This window comes from Chiloscyllium punctatum, chromosome 2, assembly GCF_047496795.1.
Source record: "Chiloscyllium punctatum isolate Juve2018m chromosome 2, sChiPun1.3, whole genome shotgun sequence".
Classification (NCBI taxonomy): Eukaryota; Metazoa; Chordata; class Chondrichthyes; order Orectolobiformes; family Hemiscylliidae; genus Chiloscyllium; species Chiloscyllium punctatum.
The window spans coordinates 7,212,720-7,230,727 of record NC_092740.1 but is presented as its reverse complement, the minus strand read 5'-3'; the positions used below and the strand labels follow the sequence as shown (position 1 = coordinate 7,230,727).

At 42.2% G+C, this 18,008-nt stretch overlaps 1 protein-coding gene across 1 annotated transcript in view; it reads right to left on the bottom strand.

Annotated features, from left to right (window-relative positions):
* Positions 1–18,008, bottom strand: part of paip1 (poly(A) binding protein interacting protein 1) — a 68,219-nt gene continuing 50,211 nt past the window's right edge. Inside the window, exons 9-11 of the mRNA XM_072593187.1 lie at positions 15,143–15,197; positions 9,171–9,246; positions 1–1,839 (exon numbers count right to left, since the gene is read on the bottom strand). Coding sequence (XP_072449288.1) covers positions 1,749–1,839; positions 9,171–9,246; positions 15,143–15,197 — 222 coding nt within the window. The 3' untranslated portion in view covers positions 1–1,748. The remainder of the gene's footprint in view (positions 1,840–9,170; positions 9,247–15,142; positions 15,198–18,008) is intronic.

Here is an 18,008-nt window from a genome sequence, read left to right as displayed (position 1 = left end):
TTACAAACACATCAAAATTTATTTACCAGCAACAGGGGAAGGGAAAAAGCCCACAAGGTTCTCTCATGCATTGTTATATACAATTTAGGAACAGTGTAAACATCTACAATTCAAGTAAATAAGACTGAAAAACAAAGGCACTGCTCAGATACTGGGACTGCTGCTTAGAGGCTTTTTGTAGCGCCTAATGAGAGTAGATATGGTTTGGGCACTATTTTCTAAAGGCAACAATAACTGAGACTACAAATAGGGACTATGCTTTGGACTAGCCTCCAGGTGTAGTGATACGAGTGATCTCCCAGGCACAGTTACTGGTGGATGGTGCTGTCCAGAAGGTAGATATACTCCTCACTGAGGGGGTGGGGATACATTCAGACCGCAATTGTGGATAGTTTCAATGAGGTGTGCAAGTCAGTACAGCAATTCAGTATCACTGGCCTTTAACTGCTGGGTGAAAGGACTTTTGCTGTTTGTTGCTCTGAAGGAGCCAATTGGAAAGAAATTAAAATATTCTTTATTTACAATTAACATTGTTCCAAATAAAAAACAGGAAGTGCACAGACAAGCCAGATACTGTATGAATAAATTCCTGAGAAACAGAGAAAGAGACACAAGTGACGCTTAAAATTCCTGTGAGGCCAAACTGGATTTGAGCTTAATTACAAGTCCCAAATGGCAAGGAACCATCCCTGCATCTGAAGCATCTGTCACTCTAATACTTATACATTACTCCCTAACAACCCTTTTCTCAAAACACACTGATGAAAATTGACAGCACTACAATCGCAGTTGAGTAAAGTGAGGTGAACTGTTAGGATAAGGGTTGATGGTTTTTGTATACCTGCCTTTTTCAAATGATCAACAGCTCTCACCTTGTAATAGAGAGCAACAATCATGGAGACATCAGATGGATGGCAGTGTAAGACTGTGGTAACTAATGTGTACGTTTTGGAATGGACATATTTTCGGAAAAAAAAGAGAGCCTAAAACATTAAATTATACAAATATCTTATCAAAGTACATCAAGCTTCTTTATCATTTGCCTATAAGTTCCCAATTTTGTTTAAAAATTTGCATGGGTCATTAAAGTGCACAATGTTGGCAAATTGCCAATCTGAATACACATCCATTATCAATTACCATATGCGCGTACACATACACCTCCCTCCCTACCATGTCATCGCACTCGTGCTGTAATTCTCAGTTCTCCTCTTTGCCTCAAACTACCGGTTTGTGTATGGACATACATCTCTCCATCCTAATCAGCTTGTGTGGGATACGAACCTCTCCCGCTGCCGGTTAAGAAGCCCCTTTCCTTCTTAAATTACATACTGGTTAGGCAAGTAAAAATCTTTAGTGTGCTTCACGAAGCAATGCAGCCCATTACAAAGAATCGTTTTATTTTAGTTTTAAACTTGCAACTTTTACATAAAAATAAAACTATAACAAACTATATTACAAAAGAGTCTCATTAAAAGTACAGCATGTATCAATCGGTAGATTCTGCTTGGGCATTTTTGTGATGCATTCACCAACAGTTTTAGGCGGACTCCAACAGAATTTTTCCTGCAATGCTTTCAATGGCACAAGAAAAATGAAAATGCTTCTTCAGTTTGTCTTTAAATTACCTGCACATCTTTTGAAATTCAAAAGTTTTTTTTGTTCTTTTTTTTCAAATAAACACTCAAAACGCAAATTTTTTTTGTCTTTTTTTCATTTCTAATGAATCGTTTGCTCGTCTCTTTGCACTATTTCCTCTTGTTTTCTGTTTCAGCACAGAACTTTTCAAATGCTTCTTCCATTTCTGGATCCATCTCATTTTCAGAGTCATCCAGATATCTAAAGGAAGAATCACAGGATATTACATTGATACACAAAATGCACCATAACATACAGGTCTCATCCAAGTCACAAACCATTTCATCACCAGCACTTTACTGTCACTGGAAGCAATCCTACAAACACCCATACAGCACTGTAGATGTATCTATACCAGATGGACTGTAAGGTGACTCATCATCACATTTGAGGACAATTAAAAGATTGGTATTAAATGATGGTTTTACCAGGATCACCTAGACTTCATGAACAAATAACTCTGGCTTGACTCAGATTGCTGGTTGCAGAGAATAATATGCAATTTGCTGTAACCAATTAATCTCATTTCACAAAGGATGTCTGCAGTCAGCAAAATGGCCATGTGTCAGCTGGGCTTGTTCCTTATCCCCTCACTCCTGTAACCTCTTTCAGCCACACAATGCTTCCAAGAAAATCATGTTCCTCTAATTCTGGCCTAATGAGAATTGCGAATTTTATTTGTTTCAGCATTGGTAACTGTGCCATCAGTTACTTTGTCCTGAACCTCTGGATTATCCGTCCAAAATCTCTTGACCTCTCTGTCTTAAAACTCTTTCATGAAGCTTTGGTCACATGCCCCCAACATCCCCTCCTCTGGCATGGTGCTGTATCTCATTTAATAATTTTGAGGCAGCACAGGACATTTTGTGGTGTTAAATGAGTCAAATGTGGCCTATTGCTGTTGTTGATTCAAAGCCAGATTACATATTTGGATGAGTAGCCCACAGCTCTGAAACACATGCTCTCTTTCAATGTCTTTTTACTCTTTCGTTTACTTGTTCACTGTCTCTATTTTTCCATTTTTAGATAAAAGATTGCTTTGAATGGATGCCCCACTTTTCCCAGATCCACCATCCAGGGTAGTTTCCAGGAATCGGGATTCATCTTTCATCCATCAATGCAGATACCACACTATCAATCCACACACCATTTAATGCTTTCCTCTGTTCGAATGACACCCTGTGATTCTCTCATTCTATGTTTTTGCCTCAAACATTTGTGTTATTAAATAAGGTAACAACTTCTTAATGAGTGTTAGTCCTCACTTTTTAAAAAACAATTTGGTTCTGCTGAAACACTACTCTGGCTCTCCGGTTGGGCATTTGCTGAGTGCTTTCTAATTCTGAGCACTGCACTTTATTAAGAATGATAGCAAAAATGAAGAACTTCAGTTGCGTGGATGGTCCACATAAAATAGGATTGCTTTCTTTAATAGCAGAGGTGTTAAACTGTCGGAAAGCTCAGCAGGTCTGGCAAAATCTGTGGAACCAAAGCGTACACTGGGTGACCGTTTCACAGAACACCAATGTCCTGTCTGCGAAAAACACCCTGAGGTTTCAGTTGCCTGCTACTTCAAACACACTATTCTGTTCCTTGGCCAACACCTGTCTCTGGCTTGCTGCAGTGCTCCAGTGAAGCTCAACACAAGCTGGAAGCACAGAACCTCATTTTCCACTTGGGAACTCTACAGCTTCTGATCTCAATATCATTTTTAGGAAGATGCACCTTCTCCCATGTCCTTAGCCCAACCCACATACACTAGATTTTTTTATCACATGGTCTGCTGTTAGAAACAACCCATTGTTAGCCACTAATTGTCACTATTAGAGCTATTCATTCTCCTCGGTTGATGTTTATTCACTCCTTTGTCTATCTATTCTCTCTCTTTGGGTTCTACATCCAGCAACAGTTTACTCCTGAGCCCCTCCACCCTGTCTTGTGCATAAAAGCTCACTTTTTCCAAGTTACCATCCTTTCTGAGGAAAGGTTCCTGGACCCAAAAAATTAACTCGGATTCCTCTCCACAGATACTGCTGAGCTTTTCCAGCAATTTTTGTTTTGCTTTCTGATTACCAGTATTGGCTGTTGTTTCGGTTTCAAAACAGCATGAAGGGTTTCACAAGAGTATAAAAGGAGAAACTGTTTGCATTAGCTGGGGGGTCCTTGACCAAAGAACACAAATTGAAGTTAGTAGACAAAGATCAATAAGCAAGATTAGTTTTTAAAAAAACACAAGTGGTGATCTGACATTTACTGCCTCAGAGTGCGAGAAGCAGTTTCAACAGTAAGTTTCAAAAGAGGATTAAATGGATACTTGAAGCAGAAATTTTGGGCTTTGGGGAGAGGCGAGCAAAGTGAAACTTTTTTTCATTCGCATGATGTGGGGGTTGCCTGCAGCTAATTGCCCAGAGGGCAATTAAGACTTAACCACAGTAGTTATATGTAACAAGGCCAAGTTAGGAGGCAAATTTCCTTCTTGAAAGGTATGAATAAGTCAGGTGGCTTTTTATGACTTTTGACAGTGATGACATTATTTTCATAGGGTAATTTTAAATTCCAGGTTTATACTGGATTCAAATTTCATCGTGTGCCATGACAGAATTTGAACTCCAATCTCCAGTGGCATTATCACAATGCCAGTAATGGGATTGCTCTCAGAAAATGCTCACATAGACATCATAGGCAAAATGACCACCTTCTGGGCTTATGATAATTTCTTGCCTTGTTCATTTTCTCCACCCTGCTCCAGGCTTGCTTCCACACTATAGGGATTCTATGATTCTAGGAATAGAAAAGTTTCTGTACAGGATGAACCTATGGTTGTAATAAAAACTTAAGTGTTTGTTGCATGCTCTATCCTTAGCATTCAGCATAAATAGCTTACATCTACCCTGTCAGTGTTCGAGCTGTCTACTTCAATACCATTTTCCACAGCTATTCAGCAAACGCTAATTTGTTTCTTCAAGTATATTATTATTTCCCAAATTCCCCAAAGGCTTGAAACCTGACCCTCCATGCTACTCATAAACCTGTCTCCAAAATTCAGTTGGGAATTCATAGGATGATCCACGACGTTGGCACAAGTTAATAGACATAACAGAAGTTTGGATGAAATGGCATTTTGATCCATTTCATTTTGGTTTTCTGGTAAACTGATCCTCACATCCTATTACATAACCTACCCTTTCTTCCAGATACCAGTTCCCTTAGCTTTTGCCCATTTTCCCTCAGCTACTGATCATCATTTGTAAAATAAAATACTTGGTATCTCTCTTTCATATCAAGCTGAGCCCAAGACATGCAGGTTTGGTAAATTGGCGATTCTAAATTATCCCATAGTGTCCATGGATGCACAGGCTTGGAGGATCATGGAAAATGCAGGGTAAGTGAGATAGATTAGGGGGGGTGAGGACTGAGCGGGATGCTCTTCAGAGGATTGGTACCAAATGGCCTCTATCTACACTGTAGGAATTCTGATTCCTCCATCCACAACAGTGAAATATTATAAAATTAAATTAGATACATCACCTGATCTATTCATATCAGCAAGTCAAGAACAACCTGCCAACCTTGCAACTTGAACTCCCTCGAAATGAAAGAATTTGAAAGTCAGGTAATCATAGTTTACTCCAAATTCTGAATTGAACTCCCTCAGGAATGTAGGCATCTTGATTGATTTAGCATTTGTTGCCCATCCCGAATTTGGCTTCAGAAGTTGGTGGGGAGCTGCCTTCTCAAACCATTGCAGTCCATGTACTGTAGGTAGACCCACAATGCCCTTAGGAAGGGAATTCCAGAATTCTCACCCAGCAACACAAAAGGAATATACTTCCAAGTCAGGATGGTGAGTGGCTTGGAGAGGAACTTGAGAGGTGGTGTCCCCATGCATCTGCTGCCTTTGCCCTTTTAAACATTGTGGTTGTGGATTTGGATGGTATCTGGGTTAATTGTTGCAGTACAGCTCATAGATGGTACTTGTGTTACTAGTAGAGCACGTCAATGTTGAAGGTGATGGATGGAGTATCAAGGAGATGAGCTATTTTGTCCTGGATGGTGCTGAGCTTCCAGTGTGTTGCTGGCACTGCACTCATTCATTCAAGTAGGCAGTAGTCCATCCCAATCCTGACCTATACTTGCAGTCTTATTTGGCAGGTCAGTTCAATTTCTAGTCAAAGGTAACATCAAAAATGTGAGCAGTGGGGGAATTCAGTAATGGTAACACCACAATGTCAAGGGGAATTTCTTTTATTGAGATGATTTGTAAGATCAGAATGTCACTTATCACTGAGTCATAAAGGCCCACAGCGCACTGAAAGGACTTTCAGCTCAGAGTCTTCTCTGGTCAAAAACAACCACCTTTAACTATTCAAATCACGTTTTCCAGCACTCGGCTCAGTCTTGTATGCCTTGGCATAACAAGTGTACACCCTAATATTAATTAAATGTGATTAGGGTGTCTGCCTCTTCCACCCTTATGGATAGTGTTCCAGATTCCCACTATCCTCTGGGTGAAAAATATTTTTCCCATCTGTTGCCCCCTCATCTTAAATCTATACTCCCTAGTCATTGATCCATCTGTCAAGGAGAAGTTTTCTTCCTGTCCACTCGATCTATTCCCATCTCAATTTCATACATCTGAATTTTGATCCCCTTTGTCTGATCTGCTCCAAGGAAAACAACCAGTCTGTCCAATCTCTCTTCATAAACTCCCTAGCCCAGACAACATCCAGGTAAATCTCTAGCTTACCAGTTCAAGACTGGGTACATTGAGGTGTTGCTGCATACTGACATGGACTGCTTCAGTATCTGAGGTTGTTGCACTTGGCAACAACCATTACTCAATCAGCAAAACCAAAATAATAGAACTTTACAGTCCAACCGAAGGCCATTCGAACCATTGTGTCCATAACAGCTCCCAAAAGACCTACCCAGCTAGTCCCATTCTCCAGTCCCATCTCTTGGGTCCTCTAAATTGATCACTTTGAAATAAATACCAGCTTTCTGTTGAAACCTCCAACAGAATCTGCTTCCAATATTTTCCATGCAATACATTCCAACTCCTAACAACTTGAGTAAAAAGATTCTCATCACACTCCGAGCTCTCTTGCTGACAAACTTGAAATAGCAACCCCTAGTTATTAACATATCAACTAGTGGAAATAGAATATCTACTTTACCCTGTCAAAAGTGTTCATAATTTTGAACACCTCAATAAGGTCAACTCTTAATCTTCTCTACTCCAAGAATAAGCAGCTCAATTTCTCTAATCTTTCTTTGTACCTAAAACACCTCATTCTGGTAAATTTAATTTACTAGAATGAGGGTTTAGCACTATTTCCAGGGCTGTAACATCGTTCCTTCAATAAGGTGCCCAGAACTGAACGCAATGCTCCAAATGTGGTCGGACCAATGATTAGTAGAGGTGTAGCACCACTTCCTTGTTTGACATATGCTATGCCTCTATTTATAAACCAAGAATTCGAAACAAATGTTTCCACTTTCCTGGCCACTAAGACATTCATGTACATGTTGCCTAAGGTCCTTCTTCACCTCTACTGTCTGACTCTCAAATGTTTCTTCTACCATTATTTTACATCTAGCTATAAGATCAGACACAGGAGCAGAAATTAAGCCATTCAGCCAATCAAGTCTGCTCTGCCATTCAATCATGGCTGATAAATTTCTCAACCTCATTCTCCCCATAACCCTTGATAACCAAGAACCTGTCTTAAACATATTCAATGGCCTGACCTCCACAGCCTTCTGTGGCAATGAATTTTATAGATTCACTACTCTCTGGCTAAAGACGTTTCTCATCTCCATTGTTAAAGGTCTTCTCTTTCCTCTAAGACTGTGCCCTCGGGTCCTAGTCTCTCCTACCAATGGAACATCCACTCTATCCAGCCACTCAGTATTCTGTATGTTTCAAGCAGATCCCCCCATCCTTCAAAACACCATCGAGTATAAACCCAGAGTCCTAAACTCTTGCTCATATGTTAAGCTTTTCAATTGTGGGACCATTCTCGTCAACCTCCTCTGAGCATGCTCCAGGGTCAGTACATCCTTCTTCAGATATGTGGCCCAAAACTGTGCAGAGCAGTCCAAATGTGGAATGACCAGAGACTTATAGAGCTCATAAGTATATACCTGCTTTAATATTCAAATCCTCTCAAAATAAATGCCTTAATTGCATTTGCCTTCCTGACTACTGACTCAACCTGCAAGTTTGCCTTGAGAGAATCCTGGACGAGAGTGCCCAAGTCTCTTTGCGCTTCAGACTTTCCTAACCTGTCTAAATCCTTCTGCAGCCTCCAGGTCTCCTCAATACTACCTGTTCCTCTACCTATCTTTGTATCATCTGCAAACGTAGCCAGAATGCCCTCAGTTCCTGCATCTGTATTGTTCGTGTATAAATTGAAACATTGTGATCCGAACACTGAGTCTTGCAGAACACCACTTGTCACCTGCTGCCATCCTGCTTCTATCCCCACCCTCTGCTTTCTGCCAGAGAAATTCTTTGCACTGAAACTCATCTGCCATCCAAACTTATGATAGAGGGGGAAAGTCACTGCTAAAGCAACTGAAACTCTTTGGGCCAAGGATACTACTGTGATACATTCCTTTATCATTGTTTTAATTTGTGCTGCAGGAGCCAGCACTAGGTATATACTGTTACATTCGAATGCACAGACAGTTCCAAGCACATTAGATTCTACTGTTTTGAAATATTAGTTAAATCAAAATCTGCACAGGATTAACAGCCTGTTGCAAGAGTTTGAAACGATCATGCAGGACAGCAAAGGAACACTGAAGAGGAGTCCAAAGGAGACAAGCAACGAGACTAGAAGACAGGTCACGTGGGGCGACAGTCTGTGTGGAGTTCGTTCATTGTCCCTGTGTCTGCGTGGGTATCAAGTGAGCAGTTATTGTTGGGTAAATGCTGCTTGATAGCCGTGTCAACAGAATATTCCATCATTTGACTGATGATCGAGAATGGGCCGATGAGGTTGTAATTTGCCAGACTGCATTTGTGTTGCCTTTTGTAAACAGCCAATTTTCCACACTCTCAGATCAATACCAATGTAGTAGCTGTCGTAGGGCTGGAGCACAAGCTTTCAGTACTGTTGCTGGAATGTTGCCAGGGCCCAGAGCTTTGGCAGCATCCAGTACCTTGAGCTATTTGATATCAGCTAGAGTGAATTAAATTTGCTGAAGATTGGAATCCATGATTCGGGGAATAATTCACTCTGCACTTCTGATGAAGATGGGTAGATATATTTAGTTTCGTCTTTTACACTGATGTGCTGGGCTACCGCATTGGTGAACCAATGTGACAAGTATTTTCACACATATTAAAGCCCTCAAGACAGGTTTACACTCATTTGATCCAGATTCTCAACTCAATATTCCCACTTTTAGACCATATTCATTTATATCTTTAACTCAGAAAAATCTATCAATCTCAGCTGAAAGCTCAGAATAGCAAAGAGAATAGTGAGGTGACTGAGCAATCAAAAAAAAATCAAACTTACGCTTCTCCATCTTCATCAGAGTAACCTTGAAACAGCTCTTCTCGATCAATCATCTCCTGATACTTTTCCAGGTAATCTGAAATACAGACAGAAAACATAATTGGAAACCTGATTCAAGGGAGCAAAGGAGCAAGTTGCACACACTCCTAGGAGTGACTCAGAACTGTGTGGACTCTTTGTGCTCAACAGTTTTTCAATAAGGACAAATACAATGAAAATATTTTAACAGGCTGGATATTTGATAAGTGCAAAAGTATAAGCATTAAGATACAGTATGAGTAATGAGAGAGAAAATTTACTTAAGTGTACCGTGCAGGCAGATGAACGTACTCAAAAATTATCCAAAATTGATTGTTTTTTCATTGATACATACTGATTGCTGTCAGTCAATTACCATTGTACTCGGCTAAAAGAATGTGAACTCGATGGAACTTGGTTTTTTTAAAAGGTCCCAGAATTTCTCCATTACATAAGTACAACAGTGGCAACTTTTATAGAGTTGTATATCTTACAAAGCACCCAAGTTTTTCATCACTAAATTAACTGATCAAATATAATACTTGAACCTGTTAACGGTTCACAAATCATAATTCAATGATAGAATCACAAAGCACTGGCCAGTTTCCCTCCTCTTAAGTTCAAGAGTTTATTGAGTTCTTCAAGACCATGAAAGCAGCCTCAAAGAGCAAGTTCAAGAGTGGTTTAACTGTTTTGAATTCAGTCATCAAATTTTGTAAGAAAGTTATATTTTAAGGTTCTTTGGAGCTTTTCTCTTAAAGACATAATGCAGGCGAAGTGGAGAAATGAAAGTCAAATGAGAATCCAAAGTAGAAGGAATGAAGCAGCTCTGAATACTTGCAAGCAGTGATAATTCTATTTTTGTCTGTCAATGCGTTCACAGCAACAGGTTTACACTGAACAACTGCAATAATTTTGGCTCACATCAGGAGTGTCATAAAACAACACAATTTTACAGACTGCCACTGTCTACTTCCATCTCTCGGGTACAACCCTACATGGCTTTTACATTTAGAGAGAAGACACTTCAGTGGGGCAAGGAGTACAGCAGAACAGTGGTGATTACTACAGGATTAGTAATTCAGTGGCCAAGCCCAATGATCCAACAATTGAGGAAATTTAAATTCAATAACTAAATATATTGGCAACATTAAAAAAAAACCCAGATTTGTGTAAAAACCCATCTTGTTCATTGATATTTTCATAAAATAAAAACGTCCTTACTCTAGTTCATAAGTGATTCCAAACCATAGCAATGCGGTCAGTTGAAGTAACCGAGCAATTCATGCAGACAACAGCTCACCATCACATTGAGGGTAATTACCGATAGATAATAAGTGCTGAAGTCAGCGACTTCCACATTCAAAGAATAAGTACGTACAGTAAAAAGAACTTGACATATTTGAGAGCATTTCTCTCACTCAGTCCTTACCTTCCTCTAGAGGAGAATGGCTCACAATTGTGTCCACTCAGGGATTGACAGCTCTTTCATACCCCACCTAAGTGAGCTGAGCCCCTGAGCTAATGTGCACTGAAATGCACTTGTCCAACAACCACTGAACATGAGGATCAAGAACCCTTGATAAATCATGCCTCTCTTTTTTGGCTCAACAATCATGCCAAACTGCCACAGATGGATTGGTCTTCAGCACAAGATCAAGCATAAAACAAGCTATATTCTTAACCAGAGCAATTATCCTTCCCACACTGCAGCTGGCTGTGAGCACATTTCCTGAAATGGGCAGGAATCAATGCAAGATAAAGAACAGTTTGAAAGAGGTGGAGTGAAGGTTAGAACTTCACCATTGACTCATCCAAACACAGCAGTCAGCTACTGCATCCATCAAGTCAGTACACTTTGCGAACCACCAAGTACTTTGTATGCAGGTAAGGCTAGATAGAGAGAGGTAAGGGGTGTAACATCTCAGTTGGCTTGGTGGTTAGCATATGAATCAGGTTCATGATAATTCAATGAGTAGAGGTACTCAGGCTGACCTTTAGTTGGAATCTGTGGCTGTACTTTAGATTAGATTAGATTACTTACAGTGTGGAAACAGGCCCTTCGGCCCAACAAGTCCACACCACCCCGCCGAAGCACAACCCACCCAGACCCCTACATCTACCCCTTACCTAACACTACGGGCAATTTAGCATGGCCAATTCACCTGACCTGCACATCTTTGGACTGTGGGGGGAAACCGGAGCACCCGGAGGAAACCCACGCAGACACGGGGAGAATGTGCAAACTCCACACAGTCAGTCGTCTGAGGCGGGAATTGAACCCGGGTCTCGGCGCTGTGAGGCAGCAGTGCTAACCACTGTGCTACCGTGCCGCCCACCGTTCATACCAATAGCACAAGGTTTCATTTTCACTCTGGCTGTGGTGGATTTGAACTTACCTCCTTGCTCTGTCTCTACTGAATCACTTCACTGTGGTTTGACACGCCTCTGCCTCCGAACTTACTTTCACAATCAGGACTTCCGCCCACCTTCCGAGGACCCCTTCGCCCACCTCCAACACACTGCATCCACCTGGACACCCCGCGCTGGCCTATTACCTGCCCTCGACCTCTTCATTTCCAACTGCCGCCGGGACATGAACCGCCTCAACCTGTCCACCCCTCTCCCCCACTCCAACCTCTCTCCCTCACAACACGCAACCCTCCAATCCCTCTGCTCCAAACCCGACCTCACCATCAAACCAGCAGATAAAGGGGACGCAATGGTAGTCTGGCGCACAGACCTCTCCACCGCTGAAGCCAAACGCCAACTCGAGGACACCTCTTCCTACTGCCCCCTCAACTATGACCCCACCCCCCATCACCAAACCGATATCTCCCAGACCATACAGAACCTCATCACCTCAGGAGATCTCCCACCCGCAGCTTCCAACCTCAGAGTCGGGAACCCCGCACTGCCCGGTTCTACCTCCTTCCCAAGATCCACAAGCCCGACGACCCTGGCCGACCCATTGTCTCAGCATGCTCCTGCCCCACTGAACTCATTCCTACCTACCTCGACGCTGTCCTATTCCCCCCTAGTCCAGGAACTCCCCATATACATTTGAGACACCACCCACACCCTCCACCTCCTCCAAGACTTTCGTTTCCCCGGCCCCCTACGCCTCATCTTCACCATGGATATCCAATCCCTCTACACCTCCATCCGCCATGACCAGGGCCTCCAATCCCTCCGTTTTTCCCTCTCCCAACGTCCCCAACAGTACCCTTCCACCGACACACTCATTCCTTTGGCCGAACTGGTCCTCAACCTTAACAATTTCTCCTTTGAATCCTCCCACTTCCTCCAGACCAAAGGGGTAGCCATGGGCACACGTATGGGCCCCAGCTATGCCTGTCTCTTTGTTGGCTGCGTAGAGCAGTTGATCTTCCGTAATTACACCTGCACCACTCCCCACCTCTTCCTCCACTACATTGATGACTGCATTGGCGCCACCTCGTGCTCCCACGAGGAGGTTGAGCAATTCATCAACTTCACCAACACATTCCACCCTGACCTTAAATTTACCTGGACCATCTCTGACACCTCCCTCCCCTTCCCGGACCTCTCCACCTCCATAAATGACGATCGACTTGACACTGACATTTTTTTTTTACAAACCCACTGACTCCCACAGCTACCTGGATTATACCTCTTCCCACCCTACCTCTTGCAAAAATGCCATCCCGTATTCCCAATTCCTCCACCTCCGCTGTATCTGCTCCCAGGAGGACCAGTTCCACCACAGAACATACCAGATGGCCTCCTCCTTTAGAGACTGCAATTTCCCTTCCCACGTGGTTAAAGATGCCCTCCAACGCATCTTGTCCACATCCCACACCTCCGCCCTCAGACCTCACCCCTCCAACTGTAAGGAGGACAGAACGCCCCTGGTGCTCACCTTCCACCCTACCAACCTTCGGATCAACCAAATCATCCGACAACATTTCCGCCACCTCCAAAAAGACCCCACCACCAGGAATATATTTCCCTCCCCACCCCTTTCCGCAAAGACCGTTCCCTCCGTGACTACCTGGTCAGGTCCACGCCCCACTACAACCCACCCTCCCATCCTGGCACCTTCCCCTGCCACCGCAGGAATTGCAAAACCTGCACCCATACCTCCTCCCTCAACTCCATCCAAGGCCCTAAAGGAGCCTTCCACATCCAAAATTTTACTTGCACATCCACTAATATCATTTATTGTATCCGTTGCTCCTGATGCGGTCTCCTCTCCATTAGAGAAACTGGACGCCTCCTAGCAGAGCGCTTTAGGGAACATCTCCAGGACACCCGCACCAATCAACCACACCGCCCTGTGGCTCAACATTTCAACTCCCCCACCCACTCTGCCGAGGACATGGAGGTCCTCGGCCTCCTTCACCACCGCTCCCTCACCACCATACGCCTGGAGGAAGAACGCCTCATCTGCCACCTCGGAACACTTCAACCCCAGGGCATCAATGTGGACTTCAACAGCTTCCTTATTTCGCCTTCCCCCACCTCACTCTAGTTCCAAACTTCCAGCTCAGCACTGTCCCCATGACTTGTCCTACCAATCATCTTTTCCACCTATCCACTCCACCCTCCTCCCTGACCTATCACCTTCATCCCCTCCCCCACTCAACTACTGTACGCTATGCTACTCTCTCCCCACCCCCACCCTCCTCTAGCTTATCTCTCCACCCTTCAGGCTCTCTGCCTTTATTCCTGATGAAGGGTTTTTGCCCAAAACGTCGATCTTACTGATCTTCGGATGCTGCCTGAACTGCTGTGTTCTTCCAGCACCACTAATCCAGAATCTGGTTTCCAGCACTGCAGTCATTGTTTTTACCTAAATAATCAAGGACCTGCCTTTAGAAAGTGTGTTTGAGATAATCAAGAGGAACCTTTGTATTAAGCAGGTACAGTCTAGAATGCAAAATAATATAATCAGAGCCAAGCCATAAAACTTAGGAAGGACTTCTTCACAAAGGGTGGTAGAGCAATGAAACTCGTTTTATATTAATGTACGTGATGTTGGCTGGACCAGCACCTGCCACAAAAAGATATTGCCAGATTAACATGAATAGATTTGCACTGGATAGGAATCTGAAGATATGGAGTCAAAGTGAGTTGTTTGTGGTAAAGATAAAGATCAGCAATTATCAGATTGAGGACGGAACAGGTTCAAGGGAGTGATTAGACTCCTAATAAACTAGATTAGCCCCAATTTCCTGCCTTTCCCGAAAAAGTTTCTTGGTTCCATGAATTTCCAAAAAAAAAAGAGCTTCCTTTGAAGAAACTTAAATAACTTCAATTGCATATATTGCCACAATCCTTTGTTGAACATTTTTCTAGTTGGTTCTAACTGATGCTATTACCTCCCTTTGGTTGTTTCCAGATAAATCTGCAACCATCTGAATTTATCCATCAATCTGTTTGATTTAAATTCCCATCACAACTACATTGTGCAAATCAAAACTTCAGAATCCAGTAAAATTCAGCAATAGCTATCAGTCTGGTCTGACCCAGGAGAGAGGAAAATATCTGTTCAAGTACCAATCCACAGCATCGCTTAAAGAGGAGGGAAGGGGTCTCCTGAGTTAATACGGTATATATACAATGTTACTGTTCCTTTGTTTGGAAGCTTGGTGCCGAACATAGCTGATCTGTACTCTGTTTTTTTGCTTTTCTTTCTTTTTTTGATCTATTAGTTATTTACTTATTTATTGGTGTTGCTTTGCACAATATTAGGGTTTGTTTTGTATTTTAGAGTAGGTTAGTAGACAGTAAGTCGTATTGTAATTTGTGGGTTATTTTCTTTTTATCATACTGATATTTGTTATTGATTGTATTTTTCAATAATTTTATATGTTTGGAAAGTTAAAAAATTGCTAATAAATATATTTACAAAAAAAAAAGGAAGGGGTCAGTGTAAATTTACAGACTCATTTTGACCCTAAAGGACTAACCTGGGTCTGCTGGAGTGAGAGGGATACCCTCTGCTGAATAAAATACTGGCTCATTCTGAAAATTAAAACATAGTTACATGTTACACATTACTTCTGTAGTAAAACGATTCATATCAATTCAACATTACTTATTTTAGCAGGTTAACTTAATGGTACCACTCACAGAATATTTTCCCTCTGGTTCTTCGAGTTAAGCTACAGATTGGCAGGAAGTGCTTTTACAGTGATTGTGTAAGATTACTAACACATGACATTACCTTTAGGCATTCAATCCAATCTTCAATCAGTAAACTTAAGCCACATACTTCTGCAGTTAATTAGGGCAAAATGAGGTGGGTGAACTGTCTGAGCTGACATTTTTGCAAAAGGGCTGCAACTAACAGGAGAAACACATTCAATAGCAATCACCCCATGAACTGGGTGAGAAGTTGAACTGCCAATACTATCGTAATTTACACAACCAACAGGTATCAGTCAGCAGAAACCTCAATCCATTCCAACAGTGGAAAGGTAATATTTTTAATCCATTGAACAACTCTCCCTGGGTTTACAAAGCTAGTGCAACTCTCATTTTGAAGTTGCTGGGTAGGAAATCTTCCGTCCTTAATTACTCATTTGTGACTAAAATATTTTGATGTACAAAATGGCCATCAAAATTCTTTGTGCATGCCCTGCTGGTAGTCTAGTGCACTGTGTGCTTCACACAATATTGTTGGGTTCCTGCAAGTTAACACCCAATAACAGCTGCAAGGTTTCTGGAAATAAAAACAAAAACCTACAGATGTTGAAGATCTGAAATTAAATGACAAAGTGCTGGGGAAACTCAGCAGATATGACAGGATCTGTGAAGAGAGAAACAGAGTTAACACTGAATGAAATATGACTTCTCTTTGGAACTGAACTGCTGAGTTTCTCCAACACACTATTTTTATTGTAAAATTTTAATTTAATGAGCAGAAATTCTGAGCTCATGGAAGACGTCTTTAATAAGCTAGGGACCAAACCCCCCTCCCCCCCAAAAAAAATGAAACAAGTAAAAGATAGCTTCAAACATCTATGCAAATGAGAAACAAAGACGTCCAACAGCATTTGCAAAATGACAAAGCTTACAAACTGAAGCCACTAAAACGAGGAGAGGTATCTATCCCAGCAGGCTACTTTTCCACCTTTTAAAGCTCTTTCTTTCACTACACTAATCATAAACGTTAGCTCAGATGGAATACTACAGGAGGTTAAAAGCTATTTCATTAATTGAGCCAATTTATCTCTACTGATGGTTTATAATGTGTTTTGTTCTAACGCAATTGTTTTGCTAAAGTCAGCATGAAGCGCACAGACTTTCCCTGTCTGCAGTGGCAACTAGCCAGGCTTCAGTATTCCAATCCCACTGCAGCTTTACCCAATTGCCATTTCATCAGTAACTCAAACATAATGCCTTCAACACAGGTTTGGGACCAACTGGGTCACAAGTACTTTTCCAAATGTGGGAGGGGAGAGTTTTCATTTGGCAGGGAAATGGACAACAGCATATAAAAGCAGAGAAGATAAATAAGGCGCTTCCCCATGTGAGAGACACTAGTTTAAAAATGAGGTTTGAATTGTTTGGGATGAGGACAAATCTTTTGTCTTATTGGACTGTTGGGCTGAGAAATACTTTTCTTCAGACAGCTGTAAAGGAGTGTCATTGAATATTTTTAAGGTAGAGAAAGACAGCCCTTTGTCTAACAAGAACCTGTCAGGGGAGACAGCAAAGTGGAGTTTTAGCCACAAATCAAATCAGCCATGATATTACCAAATGGCAAGACAGGCACAGGGGGCTGAATCTGACTATTCCAGCTCCAAATTCATCTGTTCATCTGCATAAAGTGAGTTTGCTGTGAAGTGCTAGAGAATGGAGTAAGATCATATTAAATAGTAACACATTAATAACTATGAGAAACTTGGGATGATTACAATGAACGTACATGAATAAAATGTCTTTAATACGTTTGGTGAGCTACAAGTACAATAGCATCTCTCACCTTTGCTCATAAGACAATGCCTCCCATACCAGGAATCATCGGACTGTTCCTTCTCTGAACTGCCTCCAATGAAATAATATCTCTTTTAAATAAGGGGATCAAGACTGTGCTCAGTAATCTCAATGTAGTCTCACGAGCCAGTAAATTAACGGCTGTGTCGGTGCTTCAGTGGTAGGACTCTCCCCGCCATAAAGCAAGCCCAGGCTAATGTACAGCCACCCATTTCTTCCATTCTGGGCCTTTGGTGGTGCAGTGGTGTCCTTGTTTCTGAGCCAAAATACCTGGGTTCACATCCCACCCTGCTTTACAGAAGTATAATAACACAGCCGAACAAAGTCTCTAAAATGGAACCGGAGGGTAAAAGCAAAAACTGCGACAGACCTGTTGTCGGGTTGGCATGGTGGCACAGTGGTTAGCACTGCTGCCTCACAGCGCCAGAGACCCAGGTTCAATTTCTGCCTCGGGCAACTGTCTGTGTGGAGTTTGCACATTCTCCCATGGGTTTCCTCCAGGTGCTCTGGTTTCCTCCCACAGACCAAAAAATGTGCAGGTTAGGTGAACTGGCCATGCTAAATTGCCCATAGTGTTAGGTGAAGGGATAAATGTAGGAGAATGGGCCTGGGTGGGTTGCGCTTCGGCGGGTCGGTGTAGACTTGTTGGGCCGAAGGGCCTGTATCCACACTAAGTAATCTAATCTAAACAGTTGGTGATCTTTAAAGGAAGAGATGCTTCAGGTACATGCTAGATACACATTCCAATAAGGGCAAAGGGTCAGAGAAGAAATAAACAAGGGTCCTTCCTGACAAGATAGATAAAGATTATAAAGAAACTGAAAAGGAGGGTGT